The 20,632-nt window shown below is 41.7% G+C and overlaps 1 protein-coding gene across 2 annotated transcripts in view; it reads left to right on the top strand.

Moving 5' to 3' along the window:
• Positions 1-20,632, top strand: part of WDFY4 (WDFY family member 4) — a 746,928-nt gene that overhangs the window by 666,632 nt on the left and 59,664 nt on the right. For both annotated transcript variants that reach the window (XM_029609624.1, XM_029609625.1), the window contains 3 exons: positions 1,083-1,174; positions 14,779-14,991; positions 17,246-17,378. In XM_029609624.1, the coding sequence (XP_029465484.1) occupies positions 1,083-1,174; positions 14,779-14,991; positions 17,246-17,378 (438 nt within the window). The remainder of the gene's footprint in view (positions 1-1,082; positions 1,175-14,778; positions 14,992-17,245; positions 17,379-20,632) is intronic.

Below are 20,632 nucleotides of genomic sequence, written 5' to 3'. Positions count from 1 at the left end.
CTCAGCCTCTGGACCAATACATTGGAATTCTCTTCCACCAGACCTCAGGCTGGAACATTGCCCGGTCACATTTAAGAAAAGACTCAAAACCTGGCTGTTCAAGCAGGCCTTTGCTGAATCATAATGATGATCTTAAATCAACTCTATCACCAGTAACTCATTGACTCTTGCCTGCTTTCTCTCGATTCAGTCAAATGCTATATGTCCTACTTTAGCCCCAATTCCCAAGGCCCTTTGCCAATACCATGGTCTTAACCTAACCATTCTCTACCAGCCATGTATCATAGTTCAATATATATATACCCTGGTTTGTTTCAACAGTTTCATGATCCTAGTTCTGTATTCCTCTGTTTTATGTAATTGCACTATTTGAGGCACTGCTATTGTTATTATGTAAACCGTTTTGATTTGTAACCTGTTACAAGAAATTCGGTATATAAAACTGTTAATTAAATAAATAAATAAATAAATAAATAAATAAATAAATACTGTGTCTCCGTGATTGATGATTCATTGTGGCTATCCTGAAAACCCAGCTGGCTGTATGGTTCCCAGGACAGGTTTGGGAAGCTCTAATATACATGATACAACATGAACGTTACTATTTGTGAAGTATTATTGAGACACACAGGCCTTCATTTAAGATAAAATTATAGGTCTGATTATGTCTAATGACTTTTTTAAATCAGATTCATTATTTATGAAGTTTTAATTCAGTGTTCATTTTCATCCTTTTTAAATTAATTTTAGCTTATTGTATTTTGTTTTATTTGTCTTGGTTTTAATGTTTATAATATGCATTGTATTTTATGTAGGCTGCTGCGAGCCTCTGCATCAGCGGCATATAAATATCAATAAATATATAAATATTGAGTTTATATACTGCCATATCTAAACCATAGCTCTTAATTGTATACAGTAATCTTCATTCTTATTAAGCAGTATAGAAGTATAAGTCAAACTACAGCTCAGTCAGACCAGTGAGTTTACATCAGCCACTGTATATGGTTATTTTCTGTTGTTTCTTAATGATGTAACATTTAGGAATTCAATGTATGGCTTTCCTTTTGTGATATTTACAGGCTGCATGCAGGATGGAACTGTCCTGGGAGATGTGGTACTACCTCCATGGGCTGCTGGGGATCCTCATACATTTATCAGATTGCATAGACAGGTGAGCATTTCAAGGAAGATCTTGGAATATGGAATCCAGAAATTATGATGTTTTCAGTAAAAGGTAAATGGAATAAGTAGAACAAGAAATAATAAGCATCTTTTTATTCTTTTTGTAGTTCATGACTTGTTTTGTGATGGGTGTAGATAGAATAAAATTCATACCTGAATTGGTTTTCCTTACCCTTTTTGTTTTAATCAGTTTGAAACTTCCGTCATCCTAATGCTCTGGAGGAGCCTGTAGGTGGGAAGGCATGGTCTAATGCTTAGAAAATTGGACTCCGTTTCGGGAAAAATCCTGTAATATGAATTCAAGAGTCACCTCTGTGAAAAACTCTCTGTACTAATGTACTCAGTGTACTAAAGTGATTTTGCTATTTTGCTTCTATGGGAAAAATGCTCGGTACCTCAGGCCCTTTATATGTTTTTGTGCCTGCTAAAGACAAAAAGGGGCCAGAGAAGAAGGGACATGGGGACTTCATGGTGCACACAGTGACCCCCCATGTTTCTGCCGTCTCCCTCGCACAGGGCTCAAATCCTCATAACTTTTCATACAGCTATCCACAATGGCCTTATTCAGCATTAATTGATCTTTGGTTCTATATAAGCCTATCTTGTTGCCTTTCTGTTCTATTGTCATGATGATCTTGAGGTCAATATTTACTTACAGTATTTATTTATGATTGCATGCATATTCTATTTACATCTATTCCATTAAACATTGTGTAGGTTGCAGGTAGGTAGGTGATTGGTCAGTAGAGTTTGGGATACTATATGAGTCTTCTCTCTAGGAAGAGAAAAGTTATTCCTCTTACTAACCATTATGTTGTTAATTATGGCTATCAGATCTGGGTGGAAAGATGTTAAGATATTTGTGCCAAGAGCTGAGTCAAAGCTCATCGTAAATCTGTGGTTTCCGGATTTACTTATGGCCATTTCATAACTATAAAGTTAGCTCTTTCCATGCTCTTTTGTAGATTGGGTAACCATTCTGCTTTTCTCTTATGATCTTCATATATATATATTTAACCAGAACTTTTTGGCATCTTTGGATGGTGGTATTTTAACTGTGCTTACTTTTCCTAGTTGTCCATGAAACTGCTATTGGTTCTCTATATTTTTTTTATGCCTCTCAGCTCTGTTTTCTTCATAACTCTGTAGTTTTTGTGCTTCTATTCTTATTTTCTTTGTTGCTGGAGCATCTGAATTTGAGATTTTCCTTTCCTCATGCAGTTTGCTTCAATATTAGTGACATCTCCTTACGTAGTGCTTTAATTTTTCCCTCAGCATGGGTTTTTTCCAGGAAGGAGATGTCTTCCTCTTTTCCTTCCAGCCCTGTGTCTTTCATGGTAGTGTTATTTGGGTCAGATGAACTATGGAGATTGTTCCATTTTGTTTCTATATAAGCAGTGGGGTAAATTTTCAGACACCTTTTATATAGACAAACATAGTTACACTGCGTAAGTCAGTCATATGCAGGTAAGTGCACCTAATTTCATAATGTACACAGATTTGGACACAAAAAAAGAAGCATTCCAGGTTCACGTATTACACGTACATCAGTATCTTAAATTTTCAAAAAAATACATGTGTAGAATATGTGATAGTGCAGGATATAAATCTTTTAAATAAATCAATACATTAAAACATGTCACTAATATGCCTACTCTTACACCCACATTTTGCATATCCTAACGGCCCGGTTTTAAAAGGGCCACGCGTAAATAATGGGGGTTACGTGTGTGGCCGGGCCTTGCGTGCACCACACGCATTTTCGGAAGGGCCCAGTGAGGCGCGAAATCCCTGTTACGTGCTGAAGTGCTGGGCCTCTCCAAGGGGGCGAGGGGAGGCCAACTGAGACAGCACCATTAGCTGCTGTCCTGGGGAAGTGTGTGCCAGAAGTCAGCCAGTACGCAGAAGATACTGCTCCTCCGGAGCAGAAGTAAGTATATAAAAAAAAAGGGGGGGTTAGGTAGGGATAGTTTAGGGGTTGGGGAAGAAAGGAGAAGAGGGAGGAAGGATAGGGTTAGGGAAGTTCCCTCCCAGTGCGTTCCTTAATTGGAGCAGACTGGGATGGAACTGGGAAAGGCCTACTTGCATCGCCATGTGTAATTTTTGAAGATACTCTCCCGTTGCGCACGTGACAGACATCCGCCCACACACGTGTGCGCCGAAATTGTATTTTATAACACGGGCGTGTCAGCGCGCACGTGGTTATAAAATAGCCGCATCTATGTGCGTACTCCAGGAACCACATGCACATGGACACCCATGCATTTTTTTTTTAAATCGACCCCTAAATGTATGAATGTATGTTTAGCCGTATAACAACCCAATTTTTGAATTCCATTTAGGTAAGAACTCAATGTTTGAAAATTGTCTTGTGTTGGGTGGGTTTTAAAATACGCATGCAACTTTGCAGTTAAATGCCATATATAAAATTACGCTCAGTGTACCAGGTCAGTTGTCATAAAGCTTTTCAGCATAAACTTCAGATTCCTCCTCCTATCCGTAGGCAGTCTGTTGAGAAAAACACACACTCTCTGTTAGTAATTTTCTGAAGTAACGAGGGTTTTTGGTTGAAGGATCTGATGCTTGCTGAGATCCAAGATGTGGCCTTACAGAGCTTCAGATCCCAATAGCAATACCTAAGTTAGGGACTATAAGTAGAGAGAAGGATCTGTGGGCTAGGAATCCCTATTGAAATCTAAATACAAAAATCACTCCTAAAGATCCCCTTTCATAAAGAATAAGTTACCATCAAATTAGAGGCCCAATTAAGGAATATCTCCTCTTTCACATCAAAGTGGAAGGCAGGGAAGGCCTGCCAACTCCCAACTCATTGGTGATAGAGTGTTAGAAAATGATAATTACATACATTATATACACTTGATCAGGAACATACTAAAGAAAAGGTAACAGATTTCATCTAAGAATACCTCAAACAGTATAAACTAGATTCCAATCAGAAGCTGCAACAAACGATAGTACATTTAAATGGAAAACTCTGCATAGAAATACAGTAGGATAGCAAAATGACATAAGTCCAGGCTATCCTCTAAAATATTAATGGGTCTGGCATTAGGAATGAAAGATCTATCTTGACACAGACTATATATCATCTGACTGCCCAGTACCTACCATTCCACAAACACACATGTACACACACAAAGAACAGGGTTATATCTGCATGAAAAGTACCCTAGAGTTTTGGGGAAAAAAATGTATTCTAAACTTGAACAAATTACTTTTGGAAAACTTACTTTTACGTCAAAGCATGATATAAGATTGTGGAATTCTATTCCCACGAGGCTTGTGTGCCTGGAAATGATTTGACTTTCAGACATCTATTGAAAACATGGCTGTTCCATCAGGCTTTTATTAGAAAGTGTTTTATGCTTTTAATTCTAATTTCATTTTTATTTATCAACTGTGCTTTTATTTTCTATTTTTCTATTTTTTCTATTTTCAAATTGAAACCTATTTTATGTACTGACCAGAGTTTTTATTCTTATTCTTTAACAAAGATAGCCTTTACCACTTATTATTATTGTGAAGTTTTCAATTATACTTATTGTCATTAATTTTGTTTAGTAATTTTATAACCTGTTGTAATTGACTTTATTATAATTTGCTTTGAACACCATGATGAAAGGTATGTCATATATAAACAATATACAATTTCTGGATGCCTTTCTGCAGCTTTAGGAGGCATGAATGAAAAGAAGTAATCTCTACAGATTATAAATACTAAATATTTCAGAGCAAATATTTCAAGTTAGTTTGCAAAGCTGCTCAGAAAAACTATAGATTGCTATGTAAGAATACAATATATAAATGCTTTTAATGAAGCATTCTATAAAGGAGTAGTCCTGCCAGCTAGCAGCAGAGAGCTGTTAATTTGCTATTCTGAGCTCCTGAGTCCCGAGTCTCAAATCTCCTGAGCCTGCGTGATCTGATACAGCAATGAGTCAATGCACCCTCTAGTAACCTATACATTCTCACTTCATTTACAGGATACTATCCTGTAACTTTACACTTCCCTTGTACAAGAACCATCTTAATAATCAGAGTGTGTTTCCAGCAATTTGAGCTTATAGAACAGAGGGCATATGTACTTTAGGTTGTGTCCTAGAAATACATTAATAACTGTTTAATATGTCATACATTTTCCTAAATGACGCTCTTTCTTTTTCAGTTTCCATGTATGGTAACTTGGGCAGTAGCAGTTTGGAAACAGCCAGAAGGAAAAGGAGGCATATTCTGGCTATTTTCTTTTGTGCAGTTTATTTACAGTGAAAAACTAAGTGCAAAGCAAAAACAAACAAATGATGCAGCTCACCTTAAAGTTCAGATACTGCAGAGACATTACACAACAGATTTTATCATACAGTGTCTTTCTGCCTACTTCCCAGGGTCTGTCTACCGTTCTGGGCCCAGATTTCTTATAGTATGGTGAGGGGAACCTCCCTTTACCCAGAATCCCTTGCCAGGCTGATCCTTAAGGAGGATTGGGATAAATAGCAGTGGTCAGTCCCTTAAGGTGGTTTGAGGGAGTTTCCAATTGCTCCCTCACATACCCTCCTCCTCAGTTCACTTTTATTCAGGTGAGCGCCTGCCTGAACCAGGAAAATCTCTCTGAACATGAAATCTGCATAGGCATTTTCCTTTCCTGCTTTATGTCTTATTTTGTGGTTGAAGGGCATAGGGCCAGGAACCATCTCATCACCTTCATATTGGACTCCTTATTTCTATTTTTTCATAGGAATTGTTGGTGGTCCATTCTTAGCATGAACTGCTGTCCCAGCAGGTAGTAGCACAAGGCCCCTAAGGCCCCCTTGACTGCCAAGGCCTCCTTCTTGACTGTTGAGTAATGCATCTCCCGAGGCATCAGCTTCCGGCTAATGTATACCACAGGATGTTCTTGACTATCCTTCTCTTGGACTAGGACTATTTCCAAGTCTGCTTCTGAGGCATCAGTCTGCACCGTTAAGAGTTTGGTGAATTCCAAACTTATCAGGACTGGTTTGGAGCAAAAGGCCTCTGAAAGATTCATTGACCACCGGAACTTCTCTGGTGCTGTCTTCAACAACAGCCGTGTGAGAGGCTCTGCCTTCTCCAAGTAATTAGGGATAAACCTTCCATAGTACCCCATAAGGCCTAGGAATGCTCTCATTTTCACTTTTGTTTGCAGGACTGGTACCCGAGTGATTGCTTCGATCTTCCGGGTCTGTGGCTGCACCTTGTCCTTCTCCAGGTTGTAGCCAAGATACTAGAATCCTTTCCCTCCCAACAAGCATTTCTTAGGATTGGCTGTCATTCCTACTTTCCTTAGACTGGTTAGTATGGCCTGGAGTTGGCTTAGATGTGAATTCCAATCTGGGCTATACACCACAATGCCATCCAAGTACAGAGCTTCGTAATCTTGATATGGGCAGAGCAGATGGTCAACCAAGCATTGAAACATTGTGGGGGCACCATGAAGTTCAAACAGGAGGATGGTAAACTGTAAAAGTCCACCTGGCATCGAGAACACAGTCATCTTCGCCACTGGTGTGAGAGGTACCTGCCAATAGCCTTTTGAAGGTTAAGGGTAGAGGTGAACTGGGCTGATCCCAGATGCTCAATCAGTTCAACCATGCATGGCATTGGGTACTCATCGAGTTTTGAGACCTCGTTGACCTTTTTAAAGTCAATGCATAACCTTAGGCTCCTATCAGGCTTTGGCACCAACACTATGGGTGAGGATCAATCACTGTTAGACTGCTGTATAACCCCAAGCTGGAACATCTCTTTCACTTTGGTCTCAATGATGCAGTGTCTGGCCTTGGGAATCCAATTGGATCATTGCCATACCACAAACTCCAGGAGGCATGATATCATGCTGCACCAGGTCGGTACGACCTAGTAGGTTCAAAAATACCTTCTTGTTTTGTTTCACCAGTTGCTTTAAGTCAGCTGTCTATCTGGTAGACAGCTGCTCTCTGAAAGGAATCTGGGTTTGGTCCACTTCATGTCCAACCTCTGGACCAAACTCTTCCTCTTGTACCACTCCACACACCTGTGGAACTTCTTCATATTGTCCTTGCCAACAGGCTAACATCTTGCTTTCAGAAGGTGGGAGGAGAACAAAAATGTGGTCCGCTGGCTGGAGTACTCTTTGGACCATGGCATGATTGTAACCTCAGGTTTGATACCCTGAGCTTTCTCTAAGCATAGGCAAGCTACCTTCCTAGCCTTTTTTAAGGGATCCTGCACATGGAGAACATCAACAAGGTTCTGCCTGGGGTTCCCTTCATCTTCTCAAGTCTCACGAGCTATGTCTAAGATTCCTCTCAGCCTCCACCCATACAATAACTCAAAAGGGGGAAACCCCATTGAGCTCTGTGGCACTTTGCGGATTGCAAACAGCATGTAGGGTAGCAATGTGTCCCAGTTCTTGCCGTCTTCATCCACAAATTTCCTCACCATTGTTTGAGCGTCTGATTGAAGCGCTCGACGAAACCATCTGGCTGCAGATAAAACACCGAAGTACAGAATTTTTACCTTGAGCAAGGTGCAGAGTTGTTTCATTACCTTGGACATGAATAGAGTTCCCTGATCCATCAGGATCTCCTTGGGCAGCCAAGGTATGAAAAAGCCTCCATTAGGGCAGTCGCTTCCATTGGGGTCTTCATATTCTGAAGTGGTACTACCTCCAGATATCTTGTGGCATAGTCCAAAATGATGAGGATGTACTTACTTCCTTGAGTAGATCTCTCTATGCTCTACTGTCTCACAAAGTCCATGCCTGCCCTTTCAAAAGGGATCTTGATTATGAGCATTGGTATGAGAGGTACCTCTTGCACAGCTGATCCTTAAGGAGGACTGGTCTAGATATCTGACAAGTTTTAATGATGCATGAACTTTGAACCTTTTCTGTTGGAAAGGAAACAGTAGAACTAAGAGTCATGAAATGAAACTCCAGGAAGGATGACTCAGAGCCAACATCAGGAAATATTTCATTACAGAGAGGGTGGTAGATGCCTGGAATACCCTTCCAGAGGAGGGAGTGAAGATGAAAACAGTCAAAGAATTCAAAGGGGCATGGGATAAACAATGTGGATCCCTTAAGGCTAAAGGATGGAAATGAAGAAAAGGGTGCAGTTACTACCCTTTACAGAAGGCATAGGGATTACTATGCTTAGCCAATAAACCTTGATTCTTTTGATGCAACTGCAACATTGCGCTCCACTTCAATGGCAGAGAAGGAAAAAGGGGAATTGGATTCAGACAACCACCGATGAGGACCCCCAATGAGGTCTAGGGTACTGATAAACATGGGGATAACCTGCACGAAGGAGCAGTTACTACCTTTGATAGAAGGCATGGGGATTACTATCCTTAACCAATAAGCCTTGATGCTTTTGACTCAACTGCAACATCACTCTCTACTTCAATGGTGGGGAGGGGAATTTGATTCAGATGACAACTAACCCAGGCCATGACCCATGACTTTTATGGTCTGAGGTACTGATATGCAAACATAAGGGAAAAAGCACAGGACTACTTCTACAGCCAAGTCCAAAAGCAAAGCAAGTTAAGCAGCATTGCGTGAATTTTCCAGAAGGCTCCTCACTCAGTAAAAATGTTGCAAGCAGTAATTTTTATGAGTTCGATAGTTGCTTAGTTTTGATTGTAAATATTACTACCCTTATCCTAAATCTTGGGGATAACTGCATAGAGTGGCAGTTACTACCTGTCATGTCCTCAGCTCTCTGATGAAGTCTCTTCAGGGATATGAGTGAGAATTGTCTCACTTTCTTTCTGAAAGGTTAAAGCTTTCCCGCTTGCGAGTTGGCTGGGAACAGTGTGAAAAGACAACAACAAGAAAACCCCCAACTGTCTCGAGCCATAGCAATTGGCTTTCCTTTCTTGTTTACTTCCCAGGCTTGCTTAGCCCCCAGCACAGTAGTGCACAAATGAAGAAAACAAACTCAACAGTCTATAGTCCCAAAACAATTAGGGACAGATTTTAAAAGCCCTGCACGCATAAATCCAGCCGGCTTTACACGCGCAGGGGACTTGTGCGCCGGCGTGCCTATGTTGCATAGGCTGCCGGTGCGTGCAAAGCCCCGGGATGCGCGTAAGTCCCGGGGCTTTGCTTGGGGGCGTGTCGGGGGCATGCCGGGGTGGCATGGCATTCGGGGGTGTTCGGGGGTGGGGCTGTGGGCTTGGCGCCAGCCCGGGGGCATGGCCGAGTCCTCTGAACCAGCGTCATTTAGGAAAATGTATGACATATTAAACAGTTATTAATGTATTTCTAGGACACAACCTAAAGTACATATGCCCTCTGTTCTATAAGCTCAAATTGCTGGAAACACATGGCAGTGCGCACATGTTATAAAATCGGGCGTATATTTGTTCGTGCTGAGTTGCGCATAACTTTAAAAATCTACCCCTTAGGTTTTTTCCCTCTGAGTTTCCCAGGTTCACTTACCCAAATACAGCCGTGCACAACTGAAAAAAAAACAAACAAAAAAAACCAAACTCAACAGTCTATAGTCCCAAAACAATCAGGTCTTTTCCTTTTGAGTTTCCCAGGCTCACTTAGACCATGTACAGCACTGCACCAAATAACCCACTCCTTATAGAAGCTGGGTTGTTTGCCTTCACCCTCCTGTGATAGTGTGTCACTCTTCCTAAGTCCTTTTTCTTAGTTTTCACATTCAGGAAAACCACAACCTCTGACAGAAACAAAATCGGTTCTATTATAACTTGTGCTATACCTTATTGTAGGCCTTCTTACTTCCTTTTGTAACCCATATTCTATTCTTGGGTTCACTCCTCAGTTTCCATGGGGATCCTCTGGATGTTCTTCCCTCCGCATCTGAGTTAACTCCCCTTCCTCCTGACTCCCTGCAGGAGGGAATTCCATCTCCTCCTTCCCCCCTGCCTGCCTCCACTCTCTCTCATTTACTATTCCTGTTTCCATGAAGACTTGGGTATCCCCTCCTCTTTCCCTTTTCATGGAGGCTGACTCCTTTCACCCCATCATATATTCCATTCTCTGTCTGTCACTCTACAGGGTGGCACCCATCTGTCTGACTTCTCTTTCCTAGGTGTGGGATTACCCAGGTATTCAGTAAATATTTTTCTCATCCTCGTGTGGATTGACATGTTTCCTTTTCTTGTGTGGCTGTACCATCCCACCTCATCATACTTCCCTTAAGAGAAACATGGGGGTAACCTGCACAGCAAGGCAGATACTACCTTAACAAGCTTGCTGGGCAGACTGGATGGCCCATTTGGGCCTTTTCTGCCGTCAATACTATGTTATTATGTATGTTACTATGTATTCTGATCAAAGGATCTCAGATTACCATGCAAGACCATATTTGTTTTGTGTTAAAACTATTTTCAATTGAATGGCAATGCAACAGAGATATGCAACTTCTTCAGGTTTGCCAAACAAGTCTACCAACTGGAAACAATTTCAGTTTTAGTGAATTGAGTCAACAAACTTGTATTTATTTATTTTACTAAAAGTTCTAAAATTTGACATGATTTCATCAGCTAGGTGGAAATTCTTCACATTTGTTGGATCAATGTTGTTGTTTTCAGACTCACTTTGTATTTTCCCCTAATCTGGAGGAAAATCTGAAATTTCCTTTGATGCATCATGCATCAGGTTTGAATTGTTCACATATCTTTGCTAACAAAACAAGAAAACTGTTGCATCCTTTTTTGCCTAAGATCAATTTTGAATGATTAAATGGTACAGTATTGATTATTTTTGCCAGTTTCTCCTGTTTCTTAACATCCATAAATTCAACATAACATTTTGTCATCAGAAAATGTGCAAAAGATTAATTTTGATCTACCAATATTCGCTGAAATTCACTAAAATGTACCCAGACTCGTATTGGCTAAGGGTGAAGATGACTTCTGAATAAACAGTTCTGTCAGTTAAATTTATCTGATTGTATTGAAATCAGCAGTAGCAAATTCCCACAAAATCACAAGTTGATCCATGTTCCAAAAGCAGAGTACTGATACTTTAGGATGGCAGACACTGTATGTACAAACTTTTGAGAGCAACTTTCAAACTGCACAGAAGTGTGAAGTCTGTAGGCATTCTTTACCTGCAAACTTTATGCCAGTTTTGAAAGGGAAAACTCAGGCTTTGAAAATTAGATTGGAAAAAGTCCGTGCGCAGTTCTGCAGTTACCGGTACGTCTTTCAGCCTAACTCCACACACATGCGAACGTATGTGCACGTAACTGTGTGTGTGCATGTGTCAGTTTCTAGCCCCTACCCAATGGGCCCCCAGGAATGCATCCTCTCTCTGTGCATAGAAGTATGGTGTGCTGGCACTACATGTGTACTTCCATATGCAAAGGTTAGGTCATTTTCAAAGAGTCTGTTTTTGCACATAAAACACCGTGTTGCCCATGGAAACGCCTATGAAACTTGCCCTCCTAATGGTTGCAAACATCTGTGAAAGTGCAACTTACATATTCTCACAGCCCTGCGTCAAACTGTTACAATAGTTATACCTTCAGAGATTTTAAGATCTCTGCTTGAGATTTTTCAGGAATATAACAGGTGATGTCCTGATTTTTCTGTAGGTTCCAGTACATTATATGAATTCTCAGTTGTTCTGGGCACTTCAGCAAGCTCAACATTAGAGAGATCCTGGGACAGTACTGGAGATTTAGGACCTGATTCACTAAGCTTTTTTTTCCCCCATAGACATGGAATGGGAGGAAAGCATATTTATAAATTGATCAGGCTGCCAAAGATGGAATTTCTCCATGCTAACCAGACCTTTGGGCAAATTAGCACATAGATAATGACCCAGTTAATTATATGTAGAGCATGACTGAGTTCTGTATATATTTTTCTTAGTACATACCAGGGTCCTGTTTACTAAGCTGTATTAACACTAATTCAAGTGTTAATTTGTGTTAAATGCCTGCAATACCACCAAATGAAAACATTTTGCATTAATGTTAACGTGAAGATTTCACCATTAAAGCTCAGTAATGCATTAAAAAATGTAAATTAGTTGCTAATATGAAAAAACATGCAAAATTACTAATTTAAATATAAGGAAAATCACGTTGTCCCAAAAATCCACAATATTTCTGCCAATAACACAAAACTAGCTATATCCCTAGAGGTGCAATTAAGGGTATCACATTAAAAACATGCATTAACGTACGTTTTTAAAGGGCATAAAGTTATTAGTGAATTGCGCATTAAGTAAACTGCAATAATGCACATTGCTGCGTATGTTTACTGCATTTTTGTAAATAGGATTTTTTTTTTTATCTTACTTTAGTTTACTTTAGGTTATCAGCCCCTGAGATGGCAGGTTTTACTTATTTCTTAGAATAGGAGGGAGTTTTGTGAATTAAGAACTTAGAGAAATGAGTCAGAATGGGCAGTGCCTGCGACTCAAGCCGCAGCAAAACATCGGGCCCACTGCAGAGGTCATGGAAAGGCTCGAAAGGTAACTGCAACTAATACCACAACTGCTACTGGCTGACGGAGCGGTGCTGAGGCTTCTCTGGTGAGCGCACACCTGAACCCGGGCATGCCAGCTGGAGTGGGAGCGTGCAAAAAGAGAGGGGGGCGGAAAAGAAAAGAAATCAAAATAATGTTTCTCTGCTCGTATGGTAAAGAAAATGCTCTCCTTCCTTTTCTAACTCTTCAGCTCCTCTGGTTGGTTCCATTCCCCTCCATTTTCGTTTAAATTGTCCTTTGCCCATTGAAACTGTGAAATACTTTCAGTACCTTAGTCTGATTGCAAGCAGTGAAGAAAAAGGAAAAATGCCAGAGGAGGACATCAGAGATGTGATGAGTGGCAACCTTCATGTCATATAGGGCACTTCCCTTTTACAGAATAAGTCACTCTTGAGAAAACACGCACACCACAGCCAGTACGGGCAATGAGAGTAACATTGATGGGCTGTGTTACTGTATCCCATCTTACACACAAAGCCTGCTTCACCCCTCAGCAGTCACTGTGTCCACTGTGGCCAATTAGTGCAGCTTATAAAGGCAGAAAATGAAAGCACTCACTAGGACTCCAGCAGAAACAAAGTATGTGCTGTGCTTTCCATACTTCAAAAAGAACAAAAACAAATAGGCTATAAATTACAAAAAAGAAACCTGGGCACTTAAAATAAAAATATTAATAATTGAAAATTACCACTTTGTCTTACATAACTACCCAGTGAAGATTTTACTGTAAATCTGAAAACTTGATGGCAATTTTCAGTTTCTAATTATACATTCTCTTCATTTGGAGAACGTTTTCCCTCTTTTAATGAGTGAATGTGTCTTTCTATATTATTCAGTTTATCCAGATGGGGAAAAAAAGTGCTCTTTAGCCATAGTTTCCTACAGGGAAACCAGCTGTATATGATCATCATGCCTGTGAGTCTTTCTATTTATTCTGCCCTCTACAAGTTTCCCTCCCTCTCCCCCTTTTACTTCCTGTAGGGAAACAGGATGGTTCAGTTGTAATCGTTCCTATAAATTGTGCAGGCCTAATGCCTACAATAAGGAAAAGGGGTTTTATTGAGACAGAGAGAGAGAAACTGGATGAATGGGTCTGTTTACTATTTATAACAGTGTAACAGGGAGAACTTTAAACTGGGGGGAGGGGTTGGGGGGTGTTGAAGGCTTGACAATAGACAGTCAACACATTTACTTTTCTTTCAACTTTCAGCACTCCTAATGACACCAGTTGGTGACAGGTGTGTACTGTGGTGTATGTTCCTGAAACGGTGTATCTTTAACTGCTTCCCCAAGCCTTCAGTACCCCCAGCCCCTCATGCATATTATTCTATTGCATTTGTTGTTAATTGCCAAACATTAGCATAAACTCTACCCTAACTCCTCCCACATGAATAACTAATACATAATTTGCATATTGACACATGTTGCGTTAGGGCCCTAATGCAGGCATTAAAGCCCTTATGGCAAAATGATGAATGACCCTGATTGTTTGTTTGTGCATTAAACACATTTCTAGCCTGCTTGACTTGTACAAACACCCTAAGCAAGGTACAACATATAATACACCTACCCACATTGTGATGTCATTGAGCATTATGAACCTACCCTACCCTTTGGCTTGTAGTCATAACCATGTACCAAATATCTTTATTTCTATGCATTCAAATGGATTAACATGGCATCACCCTACTTTGCACAAAAGAAGGAAACTAGACATCATGAAACATTCACACATCTCATTGTTTTGATACTACTGTATTATACTGGAACCACAATGGATGCCATGGGTCCATAGCATGTCGCTGAAGTATTCATTTCCCAGAATGGACATTGCATATAGCCTGGCCTGAAGTAGGATGTACTGCTTGCAGGTACTAGATAATAATTTCCTTCTATTGTTACCTCACTCTCTAGCTTGCTTGTCATCGAAATGAGAGATTAGGCTTTCCCCATAGCTATAACAGGTAATCTAATATTGGAAGCAGTTCTTTACATTTTCTGACTCATATCTTTTTGTGCTAAAGCAGGGTATAACTCCTTTAATTTATAATGGATTCATGTGTTATTGAATAAACTTCTGTGTTTCACTTTCAGGCATTGGAAAGTGACTATGTTAGTGCAAACCTGCACCACTGGATTGATCTGATATTTGGCTCTAAGCAATATGGATCTGCAGCAGTGGAAAATGTTAATGTCTTTCACCCTTATTTCTACGGAGACAAGATGGATCTCAACAACATTACAGACCCTCTCATTAAAAGTACTATTCTTGGATTTGTCAATAGCTTTGGACAGATTCCAAAACAGGTACCATGAAAAGCTTTCTTCCCTTATATTTATTTGTTATAATCAAATTAAGATCTTTATTCAGTATGCAGCAATACTGCATAAAAATGACTATTTTTAAAAAAATAGACATATTGGTATGTATGAAAAGTGTTTCTGATTAAAGCTGGGATCTGCTGGGAATGTTCTAGTCACCTGGATTGGCCACTGTTGGAGACAGACCAACGAGCGTATGGTCTGACACAATATGGCACATCATATGTTCTTAAGTTGAATTTACTTTATCTTTTTCACATACATTTTACCATTGATAAATGAGCATGGAGACCATAATAGGATGAGAATCCTTTTTAGTTTTATTTTCTTCTTTTTGATCTTCCAGAATTGATGGTTTAATTATAGAGCACAAAGGCACTAAACATCATGGGAGGGAACAGAGGTAGATGTTATAGAAGGACATGCTGACATCAGCTTGCATGGAAGGAGTGTGGGTATCTGGAACCATATAAGGGCATGGGATATTAGACTTTGTTGAAGAAGATGCAGAATACTAGAAAGAAATGGAAAAATATTGCATTAAAGTCATCAAACAACATTCATTGGGATCTAATATCAGGTGTCAGGGAACAGTACTTGGGATATCAGAATTTATAGAACAGATGCATCCAATGAACTGGAGGGCATATACTGTAGATAGATAGATAGATAGCATTTTAGGGAAGACATGAACTGAGATAACCATAATAAGAAATCATTGAAGATTATGTTGTTATGAAGCGCGGCGGCGGCAAGCCGCAATCAGAAGCTGTTCCCTACCTGCGCGGCAGACCGCCGCGTTTCTGCTGAGGAGGTGCTGGGTCGAGGGATCGGGGCCGCGATTCGCCCCGCACAACATGGCCACGGCGTCATCCTCCTTCCGGGTCGCTGGCTCCGCCCCCTCCAGAGACTACGTGGCAGCAGGGGATTCGCTGCAGAAGTCTTTCCTGCCTCAGGGATTGGCTCTCCCTTGGTGTACCGGCTGGAGGGAACTATTTAAAGGCAAGGTCTGCTCCTCAGATCTTGCCTTGACTTCTTCTGGGCTCCTGGTTTGTTCCTGCGTTGGTTCCTGCGTCTGATCCTCCGTTTCGACTCCTGTCTGGCTGCGGTGTCTTCTGGTTCTCGATTCCTGACTGGCTTCAGTTGTTCTCTGGCTCTCGACCCCTGGACCGGCTCTGGTATACTCTCTGGCTCTCGACCCCTGGACTGGCTGCAGTGTTCCCTTTGGTTTTCCGACCCCTGGACCGGCTGTGAGGTATTCTTGGTTTTCGACTTCTGGACCGGCTTTGGTTCTCCTCTGCCTCCGCTCCGTCTGGACTACTCTTCTTCGACTTCATGACCTGCTGGAGGCGCCAGCTCATCTTTACCTTTCACGACTCATCCAAGACGTCTCGGATCCCATGACCTGCTGGAGGCGCCAGCTCAGCTTTATCTTCCATGATTCCTTGGAGACGTTTTGGATCCTACAACCGGCAGGAGGCTTTAGCTATCTGGACCCCATGACCTGCAGGAGGCGCCTGCATCCAGATCTCCGGCCCCGCCGTCTGAGGAGAGTTCCAGACGAGGCCTCGCCTTCCAGCAACCGGACTTACGTGCCTCGCTGGACCAAGGGTTCACACCCCGAAGTAGAACATATGTGGACAGCAGAAGCCATGAAATAGGGGAGATCAGAAATTATTGGGCAGCATGAAACAGGATGGGGCATTGGGAGCCACAGAAGTGTTTGAAGGATAACAGATACAACTCGGAGGACACCCGAAGCTACAGAGAAGCATCAGTACCTATGAAAGAGCATAGATGTGGAAGTCATGGAAATGTATGTGTAAACAGATGTATTAGAATACAGGGGATATGTGAATTATGGACCATTAGAGTTCAATTAAAATTTAAGGGATTAGTCTTAATTTTTATGGATTTTTCTGCTTAACATCTTTCAATAAATGCAACTCTCAGCATGTGCATGTATGTATATTTGTAGATGTGTGTCTGTGTGCAGCAATATATGGTAGGAGATAGTGACAATAGAAAGAACAAGATATGTTTAAGCATGCATCCATAAGTACCAAAATAAACTTAAACAACAAATGGGACTTTTGTGATTCACTAGTGTAATTTCACTTATGAAGAAGAAAAAATGTAAAATTAGATCTCTAGCATTAATGTCAATACATTAATGTTTTGCTCAGTTTAATCCTGTTCCTTTTTGGCATACATATATAATTTGCTTGTTTTTTTCCAGCTTTTTAATAAATCTCATCCAACCAGGAATGTGCAAGGGAAGGAAGCAGCCTCCTCTTCTAATTCAGGCAGAAACATTCTGCCATTCTTTTACATGCCACAGAGTCTGAAACCCACTCCAGTTGCAATGAAAGGTATTTCAAATGTTATGTCAAGAATTTATTTTTCATTAATATCTGAAGAAAACTGTCAGACAGTGTTACATTATGATCTGAACTCATATGTAAACTACCAGGTTCTGTAAAGATGACTAGGGTTGTGCATTCGTTCCCTACGAATTGGCAATCCGCAACGTATAGGGCCATATTCGTTTTATTTGTGGGGAAGCGAAACGTATCACGATTCCCCACGAATACAACAAATCTTCGCCGAATTATTTGGCCGCCTAAAGGAGCGAATTTAAACAAACCCCCCACCCTCCTGACCCCCCCAAGACTTTCCAAAGCTCCCTGGTGGTCCAGCGGGGGGTCTGGGAGCCATCTCCTGCACTCAACCCTCGGCTGCCGGTATTCAAAATGGCGCCGATAGCCTTTGACCTACTATGTCACAGGGGCTACCGGTGCCATTGGTCAGCCCCTGTCACATGGTAGGAGCAATGGATGGCCAGGGGACCCTCCTGACCCCCACAAGACTTGCCAAATGTTCTTGGTGGTCCAGCGGGGCTCCGGGAGCGACCTCTTGCACTCGGGCCGTCAGCTGCCAGTATTCAAAATGGTGCCGATAGCCTTTGCCCTCACTATGTCACAGGGGCCGACCGCCAACGGCCCGAGTGCAGGAGGTAGGAGCACAAGATGGTGCCGGCCATCCATTGCTCCTACCATGTGACAGGGGCTGACCAATGGCACCGGTAGCCCCTGTGACATAGTAGGTCAAAGGCTATCGGCGCCATTTTGAATACCGGCAGCTGAGGCTTGAGTGCAGGAGATGGCTCCTGGACCCCCTGCTGGACCACCAGGGAGTTTTGGTAAGTCTTGGGGGGGGTCAGAAGGGTGGGGGGTTGTTAATTTAATTTTAGCCGGGAAATGAATAAGAATTGACGTATAAACGTATCGGGGGGCCCCCTTGCCGAATGCAACGTATCTGCCCCCCGACGAATACGAATCCCGAATGCAATGTATAGCGTCCCTCTGCACATCCCTAAAGATGACCATTGGATTGCTTTCTCTTCTGCACATGCCACTATGTACTAAGCAAAGCAAAAATAACAGGGTTATTCATACCGGATGGAACACTTCTGAAATTTGCATGTCTTAGAGAAATAGCTTAAAAAATGCACAAGTATTGATTGGTTCACTGGCTTCTCGAACTAAACTAAATTTCTTAGTCTAGGAATTTTTAAACATCCCGAAACCAAGTGGCATGTTTGATAAATGCAATATGGAAATTTGATGTGCTTCCCAAATTGGACAGACAATTTTGGGATGTCATACAGCATAAAGTTATGAATCATAACCTGAGTAATTAGGAGCAAGGAAAAAATAGTAGGAACTTGGGAGCTTGAAAAGCAAAATAGGAAACAATAGATACACATCTTTATATGTCAATAGCCATAGTAATGGTAACCCCATCCCTGGGTGCAGGTTGCTACCCGATGAGACCATAAAAGTATTTGTTGTATTCGTGGTGGGGACAGGAACTCTCCCAAGCTAGCTTGAACCCTGACTCTTCCTTCCAGGGCCTGGATCCTTGGTCGAGTGGGAGGGAAGGTGACTCCCAGGGCCCTGCGTGCTAAGGGTGGCTTCTGTGTGTCCTGTATCTGATCCCTGTGGTGACCAATGGCATTCCTGACCCAATATGTGCTGGGTGTGCCGAAGAAGCAACGGGAGTCACTGTGTTAGTGTCCAAAATAATCGTAACTGATGAAAATGAGGCAAACAGCACAAATCTCAATCCACAGCAGCACAAGGACGTTCGCTTGTCACAATTTCCTCCTCAGTCTGTGCAGGAAGGTCAAATGCCAGCCAGGAGAATTCCTACTCTCCAGGGCTTGGATAAAATAGGGGCCTCAGGTGGGTAGGGTGACCTTTAGCTGGGCAGAACCATCCCTTCCAACTGGCAGTGCTACAATGTTGCAGCCTCTGCACAGAAAGATAAACTCTCCCCCCCCCCCCCCCCCCGCCCCGAGATTTGGAAGTACTTTGGAAGCACCGGATGGATAACTTCTTGGATGTTAGGCTTTGCCTTTTCGCACACTTAGTTGACACAGACTTGGTTATTGGAGCAGTCCTGGTTATTTCCTTAGGACCCCTAATGGGAGGGATCCCTTGGAGCAGGATTCTTAATGCTCCCGGCAGGAAGGAAGGGCAATCCATCCTCCTGGATCTTGAAATTAGGTTTACAAAACTCAGAAAAACACTGGGGTGGCTCACAGCAGGTCACTGACACCCCCTTCCTCACTGAAGCTCACGGAGGGCAGGTCTTCTCTAACCTGGCCCTGGCACAGACCCAGGTTTCCCCATTCCCTGAGCCAGGAGCTGAACAGGCATCAGCAAGGCCCCAATACTTAAAGGGAAAAAATTCAAAAAAATGACCCAGAGGGGAATAACCCAAATCAGCTAGTGAGTGGACTGGAAAGGAAAACCCCCTACCAACCCTGGCCAGGACCAACAAACAGAGCTTGCTTGGCTAAAGCTGGCGGGGCCTGTAAAATAAAAAAATCTAACTTCTCTCCTCTTGCTGTACTCAGTACTAAGCCCAAAGGACTGGCTCCTCAGCTGTAGCTGGGGAGTTATTGCATAGCATTACTGGTGGGATGGCCATGACAAACCCCGCAGAAGGAGGGGCTGCATCTGCATGGACCTCCCAAAATCCATCCTGCTCTGACTATAAATACCCAGGGCTTACTGGTAACCCAAGAAGTGCATGGGTTACATGGTCATAAAGTCAGAGATTCAGACACCTACATTGTAGTTATATTAATGAATAATCATTTTGATTTATAGTTCACCTTTTTTGACACTTCAATGCAGATGGCGTATTGTTTTTATTAAAATTCTATTTTGCAAAATATTTTAGACTATGAATGTTACTTTGAACAGTATTTTGTTTATATGTATTTTGCATATTTAATTTATTGCTATCACATTTTAATATATATCATGAGGGTAAGGGTAATTTTGTAACAGCCTGCTTAAATTTAAAATCAAATACATGGATAGGTTGCACCAAATTTCAAAGTGAACATATGCACGTAAGTTCCCTTTGAACATTATCCCACCAAATCTACTTGCACGCAATGACAGCTGCTAATGTGCGTGCAGATTTTTTTTTTTCAGGAAAATTTAACCACATATTTTAGAAAATGCAAAAAGTACATGCAGAAATGTGAATGCTTCTGCTCAGTTCAGGTAAACTTGTGAGCATACATGACATCTGCGTACAAGTTTAC

This window comes from Rhinatrema bivittatum, chromosome 7, assembly GCF_901001135.1.
Source record: "Rhinatrema bivittatum chromosome 7, aRhiBiv1.1, whole genome shotgun sequence".
Classification (NCBI taxonomy): Eukaryota; Metazoa; Chordata; class Amphibia; order Gymnophiona; family Rhinatrematidae; genus Rhinatrema; species Rhinatrema bivittatum.
This window is presented reverse-complemented; position numbering and strand designations above follow the sequence as displayed.